Genomic DNA, 18,334 nt, shown 5'->3' with positions numbered 1-18,334 from the left:
TTCAGTAAGGAAATATCTTGTTGTGTAAGGTAGCAAAACAAACAGAAATGTATATTGGTTTGTATTTCATTTTAATTATAACTTCTCCTAAATATTTTAATTTTTAAACTTTATTTGAAGGGGTTGTAACAGCCACTCAAAGTATGCTTGAGGATGGGAAACAATTATTAGCATAGCTAATGATGTGTGATATGCTTTGATATGTTCTAGTGGGAAGCACACTAACAGCTGTATTTATGCATATAAACATTAAAATATATTGTGTTAGCATTCAATGGAAAATAAAGAATATTTAAACTATAGAAGTAACAAAAAGTCCTCAGACTGACAATAGCACCAAGAGAAAGCAGAGAAGTCAGCATGCCCAAAATGTTACAACTAGGAACAGAATATAAGCCCACAGCAAGTCTCAAGAGAGTGGAAGTTTCCCCTTCCAAGGAAGTATTTTCCTTTCGATGAAACACGTAATGTATTTCCCCTCAGTGGGGAACCCTGAAAATCCAGATAATCACCCAGTTCTTGCAAAATACAGTAAGAGGCTTACAAACATAATGCACTACGTCCATGATCCTCATATGTGGATTTTTTTTCCTTTTGACACCTCTCTGCTACATCAGCCTCAGCCATGGTGGCACAAAAGGAGTGGTGAGCACTCCACAGCCCACAGAAAGGGTCAGGGCCCTGCCAGGGCCAGACAGAAGTTAAGCCAGGCTCAGCAGATGGAAAATGCAAACCCAAGCACTCAATTCACTCAGCTGTTAATGCCTCTCCCACTGCCTAGCAGGTTTTCTCTCTGATTTGTTATACATATTGCCAACAGTTCCCACTACCTTTCATCTGCCTGCAAGCCTTCCCTCTCCTTCCTGCTGATCTGGAGACCTAAGTGTGGCAGTAAAGCTGTGATTTAGACTCCTATTGATTAGAATGGCTGAATGTGTTCTTGTGGCTGGGAACTCACCGATAAATGTCGAGGTCTTGGGGAGTTCAACTCCTCCAGACCGACCTGCGGTACACTGCCTGACTTACTGCTAATGGCAACTTTTCTTCCTTACTGATGACTCTGAATTCTAATGGCTGGTGTTACAGGCATGTCTCTGTTTATAGTTCACTTAAACAAAGTGCTCAGAGGCAAACCTAACCCTATTTCTATTCAGGAATTTTCCTGAAGTGAACTGGAACTACAAAGACCTCCAGTGTGCTATACAGAAGTGGTGTTGTATTTGTGCTTTGAGACTTTGAATCGCTCCAATTAGTTATGGTAGTGTAATACTTCTGTCTTCAAATTTGTTACAGTAGAAAGCAATTTGCCCCTAAATATGCATATTTATATTCATATAATTGTTTATTTATACTCCAAATAAACGGAAATGGATGATAGCAATAATTACGTTACTGTTCCCAATCTCCCATTCATCAAATCAATTTCTGAATTCTCAAAAGTTGTTTTCAACTCAGCCTTACTTTATTCTTCCTACTGAATTATTTCAATTGAAAAAGGACTTTCTGACCCATTCTCCCTTCCTGTTCGAAGGCCTGGATAGCAACACCAGTATGTTAGCAAGTTGTCAACCTGCCCAGATGGTGAGCATCCAAAAATGCTGAAAGAGCTTCAGAATAAACAGGCTGATCTGCTAAGAATACATAGTCCTTCATTAAAAACCATTTATGTGTAAAAGAACTAGAAGTAACAAATATACCTATTTAAAAAAAAAAGTTAATGGGATAAATAACCAGTGGAATTTCAGACCAGTAAGATCCACATTTACCTGAAATTATAAATGAAAATGGAAGTGTAAAATTTCAGGAGAAATTAGGTAACTAAGCAAGTGGGACAGGATGACTAGTGAAGTTGAGGGTCCAGAAAGGCAAAATACTAAACATAGGAAAGAAATGCTCACAAAGTCTAAAATTAGCAATAAAGAAAGTCAACTTGACATTGTTGTGAACAACTCAGAAAGATACTGATCTCAGTGTACAGCAACAGGAAAGAACAAATAATGCTACCACATGTAAGGATAATAGGGAGACTACAACAGTACATGTCGTGGCAAATCACTGCTGTTGCCTTATTTGAGATGCTGGATGCAGTACTCATGTAGCCATCTCAAAAAACTCTGCAAGGTAATTAAGGACTCAGAGAGATGTGGAAAAATTTATTGAAGGTGTGGAACAAGACAGCACTTGACACTATCAAATCTCAAGCCATAAACCAAAATACTTCCCCCACAAATTAAACTGGGGCATTCACTGTCATAGGCAGTGACATAGGTGACAATAATACAGCATTCAGAAAGTCAAACATGGATAAATTACATTAAAAAATAATTCTATCACTTTAGTACTGAACAAAATTTCTCTTTATTAGGGGAGAGAAGAGTCTTTGCACTTCTGTGAGAAACATCTGGTTGTAACCACTTGGGATGAAAAGCCAAGCAGCTGGATAATGACTGTGCTCCAGTATTGCATTTCCTATTTTCAGTTCTTGAGACACAGTGCTCAGAAATTAGCTCAACTTTGTTGCTGAGGTCCACAAAACAAAATATATAAGATTTACATATGACACAGCCATCCAGAAGCATTTACAATACTGAGAATGTGAACATGGAAAAAAATCTGTAAAATACCAGCAACATAATTCCTTGAAATTATGTCAACATTTAAAAAATTTTGGCAAACAATTTGCAAGCACTTGAGAATGTAATTGCACAACTTAGGCTGACTTCAGCTATGTAAGTCATGACAGAAGTAGATTCCCATGGGAAGAACAGAACTCAGCTTTTTATAAGCTTATTATTAAGCTTTGAGTATTAGAGTTGTAGGAATATTAGTAGCAAAGTACCTTATGATTAAACAGGTAATAGTATTGTCCTGTGAAGGAGTAATTTCTAAACCACAGAAACAGATCAACAATTTTGGAAAAACAAACAAACAAACAAACAAACAAACAAACGATTCCCCTTGTCACAGTTTCCAAATAACTGTGTAATTTGAAACCCTTATCCTGCCCCCTTTTGTCCCCCATATACAATAACATAAAGATACTGCCCATTCAGGAAAAGCACTGTGCATATGTTGCTCCAAAGCGTGAAACAAAGCAAGAAAAATGATAAATCTGGAACATAAAATTTAATTGCACATGTGAATATCTAAATTTTCTGACAGACAGACTACTACTAAAAAGAGAGCATCCTTTTAATGTTTACACTTGAAGGCATTAGCTACCTGGATTATAGATTGCAATCATAAATAAAAATCCTCTGCTTCTAAATAATTCATATGCACTGACAAAAGCCCAGTCTTAAATCTTATAGTTAACTTTTTCTTAGCATTATTTAAGATAACAATGAGTCCTTAAAACTAAACTCACTTCAAGGCTGAGACCAGGAAAAAATATCTGGTACAACAGCTGCTAGAAAAGCTTTGCCTTTTTATACAGGGTTCTGGACTATATCAAACTACAACAGCACTATGATAATCATATTTTATTAGCTTGAACCGAATTGGAAATGAATGTTTGTTCCAAAATTACAACTCATTTCAGAATTTCTGTAAAATGATTTTGAGAGCAGTGATGCAATCAGAGCATCTAAGAGTAAGAAAAATGGAAGCTAATTTCTACTGTTTATCAAAAAATCTTATGGGTGTGGTTGTGACTTCATCCAAAAGTTGTATAAATGCAATTAAACGCAATTGCAAAATAATCACTTCAAGAATGATATGAACTGCAAAGTGTACCTGGCAAGACTATTACAAATAAATCATGCCATAGCAATATCACTCTATACAGCCTGAGCTCCCTTGAACCAGTAAATTGCACAGGTCCTTCCTTTTCTGAGAATACCTTATAGCCCTCCTTGCTCCTGCCCAGGCAGCAAGCAGCCCAGAAGCTGCCCTTGGAAGAAGAGAAAGAGCTCCAGTCATGCCTCAACAGAAACAATTTCCTTGAAGTACAGCCACAGACCAGAGGTGTTCCTCTCAGCAACAAGGACAACTCAGCAAGGTCTTGAGGGCAGCAGCTTGTGTGTGTCAGAACATTCCCAGTTTTGCTGGTATTTCAGAGGGAGTAATCAGCTTGTGTGTGTCATCAAACCCGAGCTCACTTAGCGTCCACTTGCTGGGAGCCAGGAACAGATTGCAGAGGTCAGCACACGCCGCAAAAGCTTGGTCAGCCCATTCCTAGGGGGCTGCCACTCTGGCACTGTTCACAGGATCTGAGCTAGCTGAGGTTACAGGGACATAAAAATAACCATTTGGAGTTAGACCTGGGCTCGTGTGCTCCAGTGTCCTGCCTGCTTGGCCAGAAGTGATGCTTATTAGAAAACCCAACAATATGGAATTACAGCACTATGATTTCCCAGTGATATATCCTCTCAGAATCCTGCAAGAAAGGAAAAGAAACCCTGCTTCTTTCCTTAAGGAGGTGATCTTGTGGACAGCAAATGCCCAGAATAGGTACATCCCTCATGCAAGGCAGCAGCAGGGTTTTTGCTCTAATGAGGAATGCTCTTCTGCATTGCAGCTCCTGGAGGTAATGAAGGAGCACTGACTCAATTAAAAAATAATGAAAAAAAAAGACCCCACTTATGTCTGTGACTCTGACAAAACAAAAGGGCTTTCAAATCTGTGTTGCAAGGTTTTCTTTCCTTAACAAAAGCTGGAGCTGCATTTCAGATCACTCCCCTTTGAACATACTGGTACAAGCAAACTGACAGGAGTGAACATTGCACCAGCTTGTTGGAATAAGGAGAGAGGTGTGCAGGCTGAATGATGTTAGTATTTAATATGTTTATCATATGTCTATATATACATACCAACATAAATATGCTTTATATAATAATGTTACAATAGAATAAATCATTCACGTATATAAAATTATATAAATGTATTACAGAGTCCCAATACACTAATACTGATCCATCACCTGTGACAAGGTTATTTACATTTTATGTAATTTTTGTTCTGAGGAAAAGTAGAAGCTAATGAAGAATAATCTCCTTCAAGTAAGGCATATAAACAATTGCTTAATAATTCATAGGAGTTGCAAGTAAGGAAGCATCCCCCTTCTTGCCCTGCAGAGCAGCCCCAGGCAGATAGCTCACAGAATAGGAAACATACTCTGTAAGCGCCAAGAAATGCAGCTGATTGAAATAATTCTCTCCCTTTCCACGAAGACAAACTATACATTCAGTCATTTCTACTGCTGTAAAAAGTCAAAGTGACAGTGACAAAATATAATTGAACATATTATCTTCTTTTCAAAGTCACAAGGGCATTATAGAACAGAACAAAAGAAGACAAGCAAAAATGGCAACTATGAGCAATTTCCACTTTCCTTCACTCCTCCTAGGGAGCTCTGACCCTCAATGGCACTCAAGCTGTACTTCTGTTTTCTGATTTTTGTACTGTACTGCCTGCCAGAAACCTCTGGAAAGTCACCATCACAAACTTTAAGGTTACATAATATTTTATATCTCCTTTGTTTATTTCTCTCCATGGTGCTTCGTGCTATGAAAAGAAAGAAATACTCCCTCTTGTCTGCTACTAATTCTCTAACTGAGGAACTTAAAAGGAGTATGTATTTAATGATTGCATCATTTCTACTCAAGCAGGTTGCAGAATGGTAACTGATAACCTTCTGCCTACTCCTATTTTTTCTATCTGTGTTTCAAAGAATATCTGCCTTTCCCTCTTTCAAGCCCTTTGGCTTTAGTAGCTGTGTGGAACCAGCTTTTATAGTAATTTCAGTTATACATAGTGGCAACTAAATAACAGGAAAAATTATTTCCAAGATTTCCAAGAACCTCTCCAAGGGAGAGGTAGAAAAGAGAAGAGTTACCAAAAAAGAGCTACCAAAATTCCCAAACATGTTTTTTTTTGAAAGATCCAGAAATTGGGATAGATTTGGGAAAGAATTTTAAATGAAAAATATGTTTGAGACTTATATTGTTGAAACACCAAATTTAGATATTTCAAAATGAAGCACTGTATTTTGGAAAGATCTAAATTTAAGAAACCACTGGGAGGAGATGCTTACCAGAAGGAGCACCTACTCAGGGCAGTGCATGCATAAATTCTAGCATGCTCATTTCTTCTTTTTCATAATCATATGCCATCAATTTTTTATTTTTTTCTGGATTCCTTTTAAAGTTTCTTGTATTTTCCTTCTTTTTTCTCACTGTATATCACTGACTGATCTTAATCTTTATGAGTAACAACTCATTCAAAGGGAACAGATCTTTACTCAGTTTTATGGCTAATCTGATAACTCATAACTAAAAATAGTACTGACACATCAGGAAGTGCAGTGAGGCAAAGGGAACATGCCAAGATTGCATTCACTGCATAAATGGCTCCAATAAACAACTGGAATTGTAAGAATTCCTATGCAACAGTGAATCCATATTCCTCTAGCATTAAAAAGAAAAAAAGCACTTTCCTGAAAGCTTTTTATGTACAGTGAGTACTCAGATACCTCCAACCCACCAAATGAGACAATATGCCTGAATAAAACCCCACCCACAATTCTTTTGCCAGAAAGGAGACTTTTCCAAATTCAGACTTTCACACTGGTTGCTTTGCCAAGTTTATATTAAAAATATAGATTCTCCTAAAGAAGTAGAAATAATAACCTTGTACATGTTTTATCAAGCACTGCCAGTTTGAAACATTAGGAATTCTGTTCATTACCTGCACTGTATCACAGCAGAAATTAAGAAGATACCTGTGTGTGTGTATGCACCTGACATGGAGGAGTTACACCTGAGAGAGAGGAACACAGGCTGTGTAAACACACATTTACTGTTAAAAACTCCTTTCACTGAGATTAGCATGATATACCTAACAATCTATAAAACTTCACTGCAGTACAACAGCAAGTGCTGCTGCTTCCTCAGAGTAGCAGGCCAAGGCCTGAATGCCACCCACCACCACTGTGCTTTACAAAACTTATTACAGTTTTGGCCTGTGGCAAATACAAATGATCCACAAAACCAGTACTGCTGTTCATTTTCTTTTCCAACAGCGAGTTACTACAGTTCACTCTATTGGTTTGCTTAGATGTTAGTTTTCTTTGGTGGAAATAAAACAGTACAGAAAGAAAAAGGAGGAATCAAACAGATTTTTCATTAGGTGAGTAAAAGAAAATATACGTTTTTGTCCAAGATGTATTGGAATAACAGCCTTTTCCATGTGCTTAAAGAGAGTAAAGAAATTACATAACTTTTAAATTTAAGGCTCACCATCTAAATTTGCATAAGCTCTCCAGACATTCATGTGAAATATAAGAATGAAAACACTATGGTCTTCAGAGTACGTAGAAAATTATTTTTAATTTATCCTTCCAGGAATACTAGCTACAGACTTGATTGCTTAGCAAGCAGCGCAGTTAAGCCATCTGAGGACAGAAGCATGACCTTTATGTGACCAAAGTCAGCTAAGCAGTATACCTTTAATACTGGATTGAAAGCACCCTAACAAGTATAGAAGCAGAATTTTAATATTGTCCTGCTTATGCATTATTTTTCAATTCTTCAGAAGTAAAGAAAATAAATTCTTCCATTCTGGAAACCCCAGAACTTTTTTTACTTACTTCTACTGAATTTACCTATCTCAGTACTTTCAGTTTCCTGAAGAGCAACTGCTAGTAGTGCAATCTGGAAAATGCAGTTAAAAAGAGCCTCAGAATATCTCCCTTATATTGACCATAATTGCAAGATTCCCTATTATTTCAATGTTCCACCCCCTCTCCTGTTTTATAATACTTTTCATTACAACCATCAACTCAGAAAGAAGAATACTGTGATACTTGGAACATACTGTGACACAAGATTAAAATGTTTGTACAACAGTTCTATATATACATGCAGAAGCAATTTGTGGTGATGGCAAAACCTGGAATCATTCACCATCCACCTTAACAGGGAAGCTGAAAAATACAGGCCTCTTCTAACACCTGAGGAGGACATGAAATCCACTAAGACAGACTGGAATTTTGATGGGGAGGCAGGAGCTCACATGGACCACATTTTCACTGTGCTAAAAGACTACAAGTGTTCATTAATTTTAAACATAACTTTTGTTTTAAAGTTTTTTTTAATGTGTTTTAACACAGGAGCATGCTGCCCAGGGAGGTGGCGCAGTCTCCATCCTTGGAGATACTCAAAATCCCAACAGAGAGAGAGTCTTGAACTCTAGCTGACCCTGCTTTGAGCAGGGGAGGGTGGAGTAGATGACCTCTCAGGGCACCAGATGTGCCCATCAGCCTCAGCTATTTGGATTCCCAAACAGCTCTGGGTTGGACAGAAGTTTGAATGAATGACCAGGACAATGAATCTCCTTAGTGCTGCAATAATCATCTGTTTTATGGCACTCAGGTGCAGAGGTAAATGGTTATTACAATGCACTTAAGAGTTGGATCTATTTCAGAAGCTGAGAAAGTAATTATCTATTTTTTTGTTAAACCTTTTCAGAAGGAAAGGAAACCATGCAAGTTTATTATTTATTTTGTAACTTCACATTAGTCTGTATTTCTTTGGATGAAATTTTGCTCGACAACTTAAACTTAAAAAAAATGGTTTTACAGAATTGGCATTTTTACAGAACAAGTGTCATTGATATGGACTACTGTTTTGATTTAAATCTACTACTTTTATAGCTTAAGCAGTACATAACAGTGCTGACACAGCTATGTTCAGATGAAGTGGGTAGATGTCACCAGGTTGTTCCACGTACCACGAATCCAGATGCCTTTCCTGCTGGAGCTCTGCAGAGCTCTTAGTGCTGCCCTTAGCAGAGGTGAGTAAGGGCCAGGTCAGCTCCAGGGCTCCCTCAGTTTATATTATTTAGTTCTCACTAAACCTCCAAGAGCAGCAGTGTTCCAAAAAGCTTATTAGAATATACCAGCGGTGGATAAAAGTTATGTGATAGTGGATAAAGCTTTATAATCTCTTAGAAAAGTCCCACGGTTCTCCACAAAACTTACTTAATTGCTTTGTCATTTGTGCTTGTTAGTGTTTCTGGAAAGCCACTCTGAGGAGTCAGAAACAGCATTTGCAGGGGGGGAGATGGAAACCAAAGGGTCCCTTACCAGGCACACAGACCAGGGACTCATTGCAGGACTTTCAGTACCTGCCAGGCCTGTACCTCAACCTGCAGTGAAGTACTGGATTGTTCCTGGCATTTATAATGACAAAACCTGTGCCTGAATTCTGGATGATAATATTTTTCCTTTGGAAAGAGCAACCTCAGAAAGCTCTGTGTGTGGAGATTGGTGACTGTGCAGGAGGTGGCTCGCTTTCTGCATTTATGGAAACCAAATAAATGCCATTTTAGCTGGTGCTGCAGTTACATTTCAATGATCAAATTGCCCACGCTTACTAAAGCCTTTTCTTATGGAGTTTGCACTCAGCAAAGACATGATAGGTGATGTGCTAGAGAAAGGAACAGCCAGTTCTGGGCACAGTATCACAGAGATGAGACTTAATCTGTAGTTGAAAAAGCTGCATTAGACATTGACCTGCACATTTATGCAGGTACTTAATTTTCCAATCTAGGGCAGCATGCCTGCAAATTACATTTGCCTGCTGCTTAGCTTGGGCAGCTGCAACTGCTCTGTTTCCTTGTTCAGGGAAGAGGGTTGTACTTTACAAGAGGAACTTGGAAGCTCTCAAGCTGAGACAAACCTGGCAGTTTGACCAGGAGCAAACAGAACACTTCATGTATCTTGGCATAAACAAACACTGCCCTCAGATGTTCCCTTTCAAAACCAGACATGGAGGTGTACGGAGGGGGTTGTTGCAGTCTCTTTGAAACTCTCTACAGCTCAGCACTTGGCACTTAAAAAAATTTATTATTATAAAATAAATATATTCTGCACATTTTAAGAAATAGCCAGAAATTGTAAGAACTCATTAAAATTTGTTCTGTATCTGTCCTGTGGACCATGTTTGGGCTCTGGTTCTGTTCACTGAAGATGAGTTAGCCAGCTGCTTCTGCTGTTACTGACTCCAAAGGCAACTCACCCAGCGACTGTGCAGCCAGCCACAAAAATTGGGGTGGGTGTGCTCTGCTGCACCCTCACTGCCCAGGGGATGTGCCAGGTGTTCCCCTGAGACACCTGTGGGATCAGCAGCCTGGGATGGCTGCTGAGAGAGAATCCCCACTGCCCTTCCACCAAAACTTGTCAGGGGAAGGACAGCTCTGACGTTGTGTTGGTGATTCATGGAACAGTGGCCTGTGCAAGCTGGCTTGGAGTGCAGAGAAGTGGAAGTTTCTTCAGAAAACAGCAGGCTGCCAGGTTTATTTGCACCTTTCTCTCTAAATTAAACCAAACTCTGGTTAACAGAGAAGTGCATTAAGAGAAAGTAACTTCTTAATTAAGAGAAATTTGGGAAATTTTGTATCTCCAGAGGAAAGATGAAAGCTTTCAGTATAGACTTGGTAGAGAGCTATGTTGATAGGAACTGTAACACAAGTTGATCATAAATACTGCAGCATATCTTTAATCATTTTCTTGGTTTATAGCAACAGAAGTTCAGATAATGTAAATATTTAGAAATAATTCTGATTTCAACACAACCTTATTAATTAATTTCTCTTATTTTAATAATTGATATAGCACATCTAATTTTTAGTTAAGAACAATTTGTGAAACAATTCTGGTCATATTAATCAACTGCTGGCTCCAAGATGATGAAATACTTACAGCCTCTGGTGGGTTAGTGTGGACTATAAAATGTGCTAAATTAGAGACACGAAAAGCTTGAAATAGCTTTTATGAGGTAGCTTGAGGGAAAACTTAAAATCGTTTGTAGGAAATAGCTTTTATCTACCATTTGGCATTCATTTTGCTAAAGCTGTAGATTACATTTCCTTTTGTTAAGAATAGAGAAATAAACAGGGATTAATTTATGCAGCTAAGAGATTAATGTGAGCATAAATCTTTCCTTTTAATAGAAATTCCTCCCATTTTAATTATTGATAACAGTTCAACTTGCTCAAAAGGGGAAAAAATAGCATTTTAAATTTATTCTGCTTCTTTTACTCTGCACTTTTTCATGGGTGAGGAAAAAGGACTATTCCTGTTTTTCTCTCTACGCTTTCCGATTCCCCTGCCCAAAGGCATCGGCAGCATTGTTTTCTTAGGGAAAACATACGAGGAGGGGGCTACATTTCTGTACCTCACTAACAATCCTGATTGAACTGCCCACCAGGTTCCCATCTCCATTTTCACCCGGAGCAGCAGCAGCTCTGGCAGGGAGCGATGCGCTGTCCCTGCTCACTGACACAGCAGCACTGACGGGGGCCCCGGGGTCACCCGGCTCTTCTACGGGACGCAGAGCGGGTCCAGCGGGAGCTCCCACCGGGACAGCCGGGCCAGGCGAGGCTGCGGCGGCTGCACTATCTCGGGGCAGTTATCTCGGGGCAGTATCTGGGTTCAGTATCTCAGGGCAGCGCCCGGGCCGATGGGCCCGGCCAGGCTGAGCTGAGAGGCGTCAGTGCCGCGGGCACACACAGCGGTGCTTTCACTTTGGGCGTGCAAATGAAGCAACAACGCCCCTAAAATAACTTCGCGTCACCTCGTCCCAGTGTTTTATCTCTTCTGCTCGCAAACAGCCGCGGCCTGCGCGGCCCCCTCCGCTCTCCGGCGGGGTCAGAGCTCCCCCTCCCGAGACACCACGGCCTCGCTGCTCCCCGGCACCGCTCCCGCTGCCCTCGCCGGGTCTCTCTCCGGGGGACGCCAGGAAGGAAGCGGCGGGGCGCTGCCTCCTATCCCGGCAGGGGCGCTCCGCCGCCGCCCGGCTCGCAGGCAGGTACCGGCCGCGGGAGGGACGGGCCGCCCGGGCGGTTCCAGGCGGGGCCTGGCAGGGGGTGGCGGAGCCGGGACCCGGTGCAGCCTCCCCCGCGGGTGCTCGGCGCTGCGGGCGGGCGGGGGAAAGGCGGCGGGCGGCGCTGGGCGGCCGCACCGCATGCGCAGGAGGGCAGGTGTCGCCGGCAGCCGAGGAGCCGCCGGGAGCATCGTGGCAGCTCCGCGTCCTCATGGTGCTGTGTCAGGGCGGAGAGGGCGACGCTGCTCCGGCAGCGGGCGGGCAGGAGCCGGAGGTGCCGCCGGGCCGGGAGGACGGGCCGGGTGCGGTGCAGCCGTGCCCGGCGCCCGGCGTCGAGGCGGCGGGTGCCGAGGAGCGCCGCGCTTGTGGCTGCTGCTCGGGCATGTCCTGGCCGTTCTGCTGCGAGGCACCTGGTGAGGAGAGAGTCGGGCAGGGGGGCAGCGTCGTCCCGGCTGGGCTGCCCGCTCTGGGGGTGACGTTGCCGGGCCGCGGGGGATGAAGAATTGGCCCGAGAGCATCGGGCTGTCCGCACGTGGCGGCGGGGCGGGGAGCGGCCTCGGGCGGCTGCAGAGGGCGCCCGGCGTCGGTGCCCGCCCCGCCGGCGGCAGGAGCCGCCTCGCCGCTTCCGAGCCGTCCCCGGCGGCGGCGGCTCGCACCTGGTGCCCGCGGGTCACCTGCGAGCGGGTTCGGCCTCGCCCTCTTCCTCGCGTCCTCTTGACCGGGCAGGCCGGCCCCGGTGAGGGAATCAGCGGGCCGGCAGCACGACCTGCTCCGTGCCCCCGTGCCCTGTGCCGGGCGCGGCTCGGGCCGAGTGCCGGTGCCCTCCGCCCCGGCAGCGGGCAGGGCGCCGGCACCGCTCACCCCCAGGGCCGGGCGGCTCTGTCGCCTTTGTGAGAACCTCGGGAGCGATTATTCCTCGGGAAAACAGTACTTCCTGTTTTTAAAGTTTAAAAGACTTGACAGATTTGGGTAAATAGAGGTGCCTTCTGCCTGTGTGAACTTCTGGCACTATAAATGCGTTTGAGAGCGCGCTTTAGTTGGTCCACTTGGGACTGTGACTTTCTGATAAAGCCACAAATTGATAAAGCTGCAAACGTGTTGGGAAATATGGAACATGTAGGTTTAAAGTAGAGTTCTCTTAAAACATAAATGCCATCTTAAAATAATTTCTGAAGTTATCTGGAGTACTTTTTTTAAAACGACTTCACTGAAAATTTGTTTGTCATTAAAATGACTGTAATTGACTTTCCAGCAGAAAATAGATTTGTTGGTGAGCTGTGGAGAGGCCAGAGTCCTTCATCAGTGAAATTCACATTAGTGTCACTTACAAAGCAAAGCTTGGGGGAAAAAAACCAGTGTTTGAAATCATGAGAAACTTCGATTAATTAACCAGACAGAGTACGTCGGTTTTGGGTTGTCTGCCTCACAAATTTGTTGACTGAATTGATGACTGAAGACTGTGAATCACTCCCTAGATCTTGTCTGCATGACCATGATTAGTTCCCATGCAGGCTGTTGTGCTCCTGGCACTTTACAGAAGTCAAAGAGAGCTCTTCTGCTTTTTATAACGTGGGGAATCTTCTGCCTTTCCTGAAGGTCTAGGACAATCATCTTCTCACTGACTGTCTTTCCCAAAGCCAGCACTCTTCTGCCTCTCCTGCTATTCTTGAGATGCTTGTATGTGAGAAGTGTGATTTTTTTCATTGCTTGCATTTTGCAAGTATAAAACTGATTGCAACAAAGTACAGCATTAAAAACTCAATTAGAATTTACAACTAAAACAGGTCGCAGTGGGAGGCTTTTACCTATGACTTGAAACAGAAGTGGAAGATTGTTTGAAAGCGTTATGTGTGGAGATGGCCAGGAAATAAAACCGGAAAACTAAATCTGTAGCCACTCAAAAAAAGAGGACTTGAGTACTGCTTGAAATCTTTTGATTTTCAGGCTGCTACATTCTTTGAAAAAAGCATGAGTCCTTGACTGTTTTGATGGTGTTAGGCTGGTATTTTGAGGCTTAATATTTTGTGGGGTGGGAATGTTACCTTAATGTAACTTCTCTCTAAAACTTACTTTGAAATAAGTACTCTTCAGAACTGCAGTTCTTGTTTTTGGTGGAAGAACTTGGATCATTTTATTTTTAAAAGGAAATAAAACACTTTCTTATTGCACTAAGTACATGCCTTGGCAATTCAAGATGTTGATGGTTTAAATTCTAGTATTACAAGGTTCCGAAGATTCTGTTTTTGATAGGCTTGGTCTATTGGGTAGCTTACAGAAATTAGTTCCTTCTGATTTTTGTTTGTTCCTTACAATCCAAAGTTTAGTTCTGGATATAAGATCCTTTCAGTGTATTTTGCTTTAATTTGATTGGTTTTCCATTTCAACGCTTCCTTTATTTAGGTTGGCTTCATTCTGTAATAATCAGAGAAGCTATCATGCCTGAGATAAAAGTTAATAGTTCTGTTTGTGCTGTGTTCATCCATAAGCCAGCCTGGGTTTGGGTTTCCCATTTCAGTTATAAGCCAGTCTGATTCCTCTTGTTTCAATATTAGAGACTGTTAATTTTGAAGTTCTGTTATGTGACTGTGTGGATTAAGGCATTACGTAGTTCATGAACATTTTTTAAACACTTTGTTTCATAGTTGGTAGGCGTCCTGGTCCAGTGTTGGTTTGTGGTAGTTTTTGTAGTCAGTTTTATGTAAGAGGCTGTTGCTAAACAGAAATATTTCAAGTAGAAGCTGTAACTCTCAGCTGCAGTGTGGCAGGATTCCTCGAGAAGCAAACCTTTTGCCTACTTCAGGCTGTTGTAAAGCCTGGGTCCCTAGGACTGTCAGCCTGCAGTCTCCCCTTCTAGGCAGTAAGTAAGATGCACTTTCTCAGCCTTGAGTGCTGATCTCAAGGAGGATCAAAATGCTTTGTGACAAGTTTTGTTAATTTAGAAAAAAAAACCTCTCAAAACCGTACTTAGTTGCTAAGCAACTTGCAGCAGTACCCAGCTGATGGTGTTTTAGAGGATCCATAAGGCTCACAGGCTGCCACACTGATGTGAGATGAGGCACCCTTTTATCAAAACACTGCCTCTGGGACATGGAGTTCTTGCTCCTATCTTTAGAGGGAGTTGCAGAAGAAAAGGTAGCTCCCAATGTTTTATGCAGGGAGAGAAAAAGAAAGAGATAGTGAGGTGACATCCCACTCAAATTTTTAGATGGGCTCTGTTTTCCTTGGTGTTCAGTGGAAGTACTGTTCCTTTTATGCAAAAAAACAATAACAAAAAAGGCTGATTTCTTTGGAGATTGCTGCCACTGCTAACTTCGACACAGTTCTCTGTCTGTCTCACAGTTCTCCCTCTCCTTGCTTGCTTTTTTTTTTTTTTTTAATAGTTCAGTGTGGAGAAAATGAGTGGAACGAGGAAGAGTGTGTGGTTGAAGAGAGCCTGAGGCAATGAGGAAACTTGAATAGAAACATTAGACTTGGGAAACTTTCAGGAAGGGGAAGTCTGATAAATAAGCATAAACTAAGGTCTTCATGGAATTATGATAGATATCAGGCCTTTGGTGTTCTAACATTAGTTACTTAAATTTATTCTGCTTAAAAATCTGTATTTGATGCCTATTTGAAGAAAATATTTGGATTCCTATAGCAAGATAAAAATGTTATTTGTGTTGGTCAAATTTAGGGTGATTTAGCTGCAAAATAAACATGAGGTATAACAAAAATGAACTTCTGTACAGAGATTTTATATTGTGTATTCGTGAGAAAGGAAATTAACTTTTGCTTAGGAACCTTAGTTAAGTAAGCAGCTGATTCCCAAGATAATAGTTTCAGAATCTGACCATGGACTGTTTTGTATTCAGTTACGTTTGTTGGTTCCTGGGCAGAATTGTGACTAGTCCCTATCGTAAATCACCCATACTAGTCTGATACCTACAAGAAGTTAAGTCTACTAACTCGTGTAGAACTGCAGTGTTTTGTATCCCAGGTGTTAGAGTTCATCTCTTACACCCTGTTTTAAGAAAAAAAGAAGACCCATGATGGTCAGTGAAAAGTATTTTCATGGTAGATTTGGTAAATACATGTAATATTTGTGTTTGTTTCTTTGGTTCCCCTGTTCTCCATCACAGAAATCACTACAGATACGTGGAGCACTGCAGTGTGCAGAGCTGTCTGATCAGAGAAATCTTCTAATAGATCCTTATTAACTGTAGTTTTATCTGTTGCAGGGGCAAAGAAGAAAGCTGCGTGCCCAGGACTTGGTCTGTTTTATACCATACTGTCTGCCTTCCTTTTCTCAGTGGCCTCTTTATTTCTTAAAAAAATAGAAGATGTACATTCAGTGGAAGTGAGTGCATTTCGATGTGTTTTCCAAATGGCATTTGTTCTTCCTGGTTTAATATACTACAAGTAAGTGTAAAAAATGTTTGAATTTCAAGTTATTTCTTAAAACTAGATCTAGAATTATCACTCAAATATGATTGCAATGCAATGATATTTTAGTTTGTACTTCAGTTGCATAACTGCATTATTTTAGATTAGTTGGTCGTTTCTTAATATGATTCAGAAAACCGAAAAACTTTGACTCCCTGAATGGTAGAGACTTCTACTAGGATTATTGTATCAAATGCTTTGATTTCCACAAAGGGGTGATCTAAAAAAACAGAAGATGATTTGTAGATATTGGATTATTTTGCAAGTGAAAAATTGATCACTAGAGGAACAGGTTCTGGACTCTGAATGTGACTGGGGGTCATGATGGAAATAAACTGGTCTGGTCTGTGATCAGACAGTTAAGAATATTTGGGTATTGAACTCCCTTGTCTAGAAAGGTGTGTACCACAGTTAAATATGTTTGGATGTTAGTAATGAAATAAGCAAGGCAGTGACATTAATGTGACATTTCTGTTTTTCAGAACAGGGTTTTTGGGACCAAAAGGTAAAAGAATTTTTCTTTTCTTCCGAGGATTCCTTGGCTCTACTGCAATGGTTCTTCTCTACTACGCTTACCAAGTCATGCCACTAGCTGATGCCACTGTTATAACTTTTACCAGTCCTGTTTTTACATCATTACTGGCATGGATCTTTCTCAAAGAGAAATACAGCCTTTGGGATGTTCTGTTCACTCTCTTTGCAGTCACTGGAGTGATTCTTATTGCCAGACCACCATTTCTGTTTGGCTCACATGTTGCAGGGATTGAAGGAAGTTACTCAGATCACCTTAAAGGGACTATAGCAGCGATTGCAAGCACGTTATCTGCAGCTTCGACTATTGTTATACTAAGGAAGGTGGGAAAGTCTGTGCATTATTTTTTGTCAATTTGGTATTATGCAGTCATTGGATTAATTGGCTGTGTTATAGCATTGTTTGTTTTGAATGAATGGCGTTTACCACATTGTGGTAGGGATAGGGTTTTTCTAATATTAATAGGCTTGTTAGGGTTGGGGGGTCAGATATTTCTCACAAAAGCATTACAGATAGAGAAAGCTGGACCTGTATCAATAATGAGAACAATGGATGTGGTGTTTGCTTTTATTTTACAAGTTCTTTTTCTCAATCATATACCAACTTGGTGGACTGTGGGTGGTGCCCTTTGTGTAGTAGCCAGTAGTTCCGGAACCGCCATTCGTAAATGGAGACACAGTGTGAAAAAAGCTAAACAGAGGGAAATCTAACAATATGGACACTAATTCACTACAGAAACAAGCAATCTTGAAAGATACATAAATACAATATTTATTTTTATTTATTTAAATATCCCATTTACCAAATTGTAGTACCAAATTGTATCCAGTAAAATAAGTTGACTTTTTTTTTAACCAAAATCGAAGATGTTTTAGCAACTGATGAGGTATATACTTTCCTTTCTTATATTTAGGCGTGCTAATATGGGCAGTAGAAAGATACTTCAAAGATGTTGCTTCCTTTCAGAAGTGTACAATATTTATTTTCCTAAAGTTCCTGACTCTCCACTTAGACTCTATTTTTCAGAGCAGTGGAAATAAGTCTCCCAGACTTAATATTCTGTGCTTGATTACCACAGGGATTGCAGTACAAAAGTTGGAAGGGAATGAAGAGTTGATAATCGTTAAACAACCAGATTTTATAGAACAGATAAAGCTTGTACTTCTATAAGCTTTCTAGTTATTATTTTGCACAAGCAGATGCCAAATGCGGATTTAATTCGGATTCTATAAAAACAAAAGCGATTTAATTTTTCCAAGTAATATCAAGAGAAAATTAACTTGAGAAAATTACCTATCAGTTTTGCTTTTTTAAAAAAAATATTTTAAGTGTTTGCACTTACTTCACAGACATAGTGAAATAACCTAATCACCTATTTTTTTTCACAAGTGATTTTCCCTGTAAACATGTCTTTAGTTGCTGCAGTCTCAGTGATGAGAGACAACAGTTAATTCTATACCGCACATAAATTAGCCCTTTCTTCTGGTAGGGACTGCTGCGCTGTAGCTGCACTTTTCTTTATTCTATGCAAAAGATTATATATTTTAGGTAT

At 40.9% G+C, this 18,334-nt stretch overlaps 1 protein-coding gene across 1 annotated transcript; it reads left to right on the top strand.

The window, feature by feature from the left end:
* The first annotated feature begins 8,693 nt into the window (after positions 1-8,693).
* On the top strand, positions 8,694-18,019 carry SLC35G1 (solute carrier family 35 member G1). The gene is made up of 6 exons (XM_030951310.1): positions 8,694-8,793; positions 9,626-9,716; positions 11,211-11,424; positions 11,614-12,245; positions 16,044-16,226; positions 16,733-18,019. The coding sequence occupies exons 1-6, from the start codon at positions 8,694-8,696 to the stop codon at positions 17,490-17,492; spliced, it is 1,980 nt and encodes a 659-aa protein (XP_030807170.1). The 3' UTR covers positions 17,493-18,019.
* The last annotated feature ends 315 nt before the right edge of the window (positions 18,020-18,334 follow it).

The sequence above is a fragment of the Camarhynchus parvulus genome, chromosome 6 (genome assembly GCF_901933205.1).
Source record: "Camarhynchus parvulus chromosome 6, STF_HiC, whole genome shotgun sequence".
Taxonomy (NCBI): Eukaryota; Metazoa; Chordata; class Aves; order Passeriformes; family Thraupidae; genus Camarhynchus; species Camarhynchus parvulus.
Note: the sequence above shows the minus strand (reverse complement) of the source record. Positions and strands in the feature narration are given on the sequence as shown.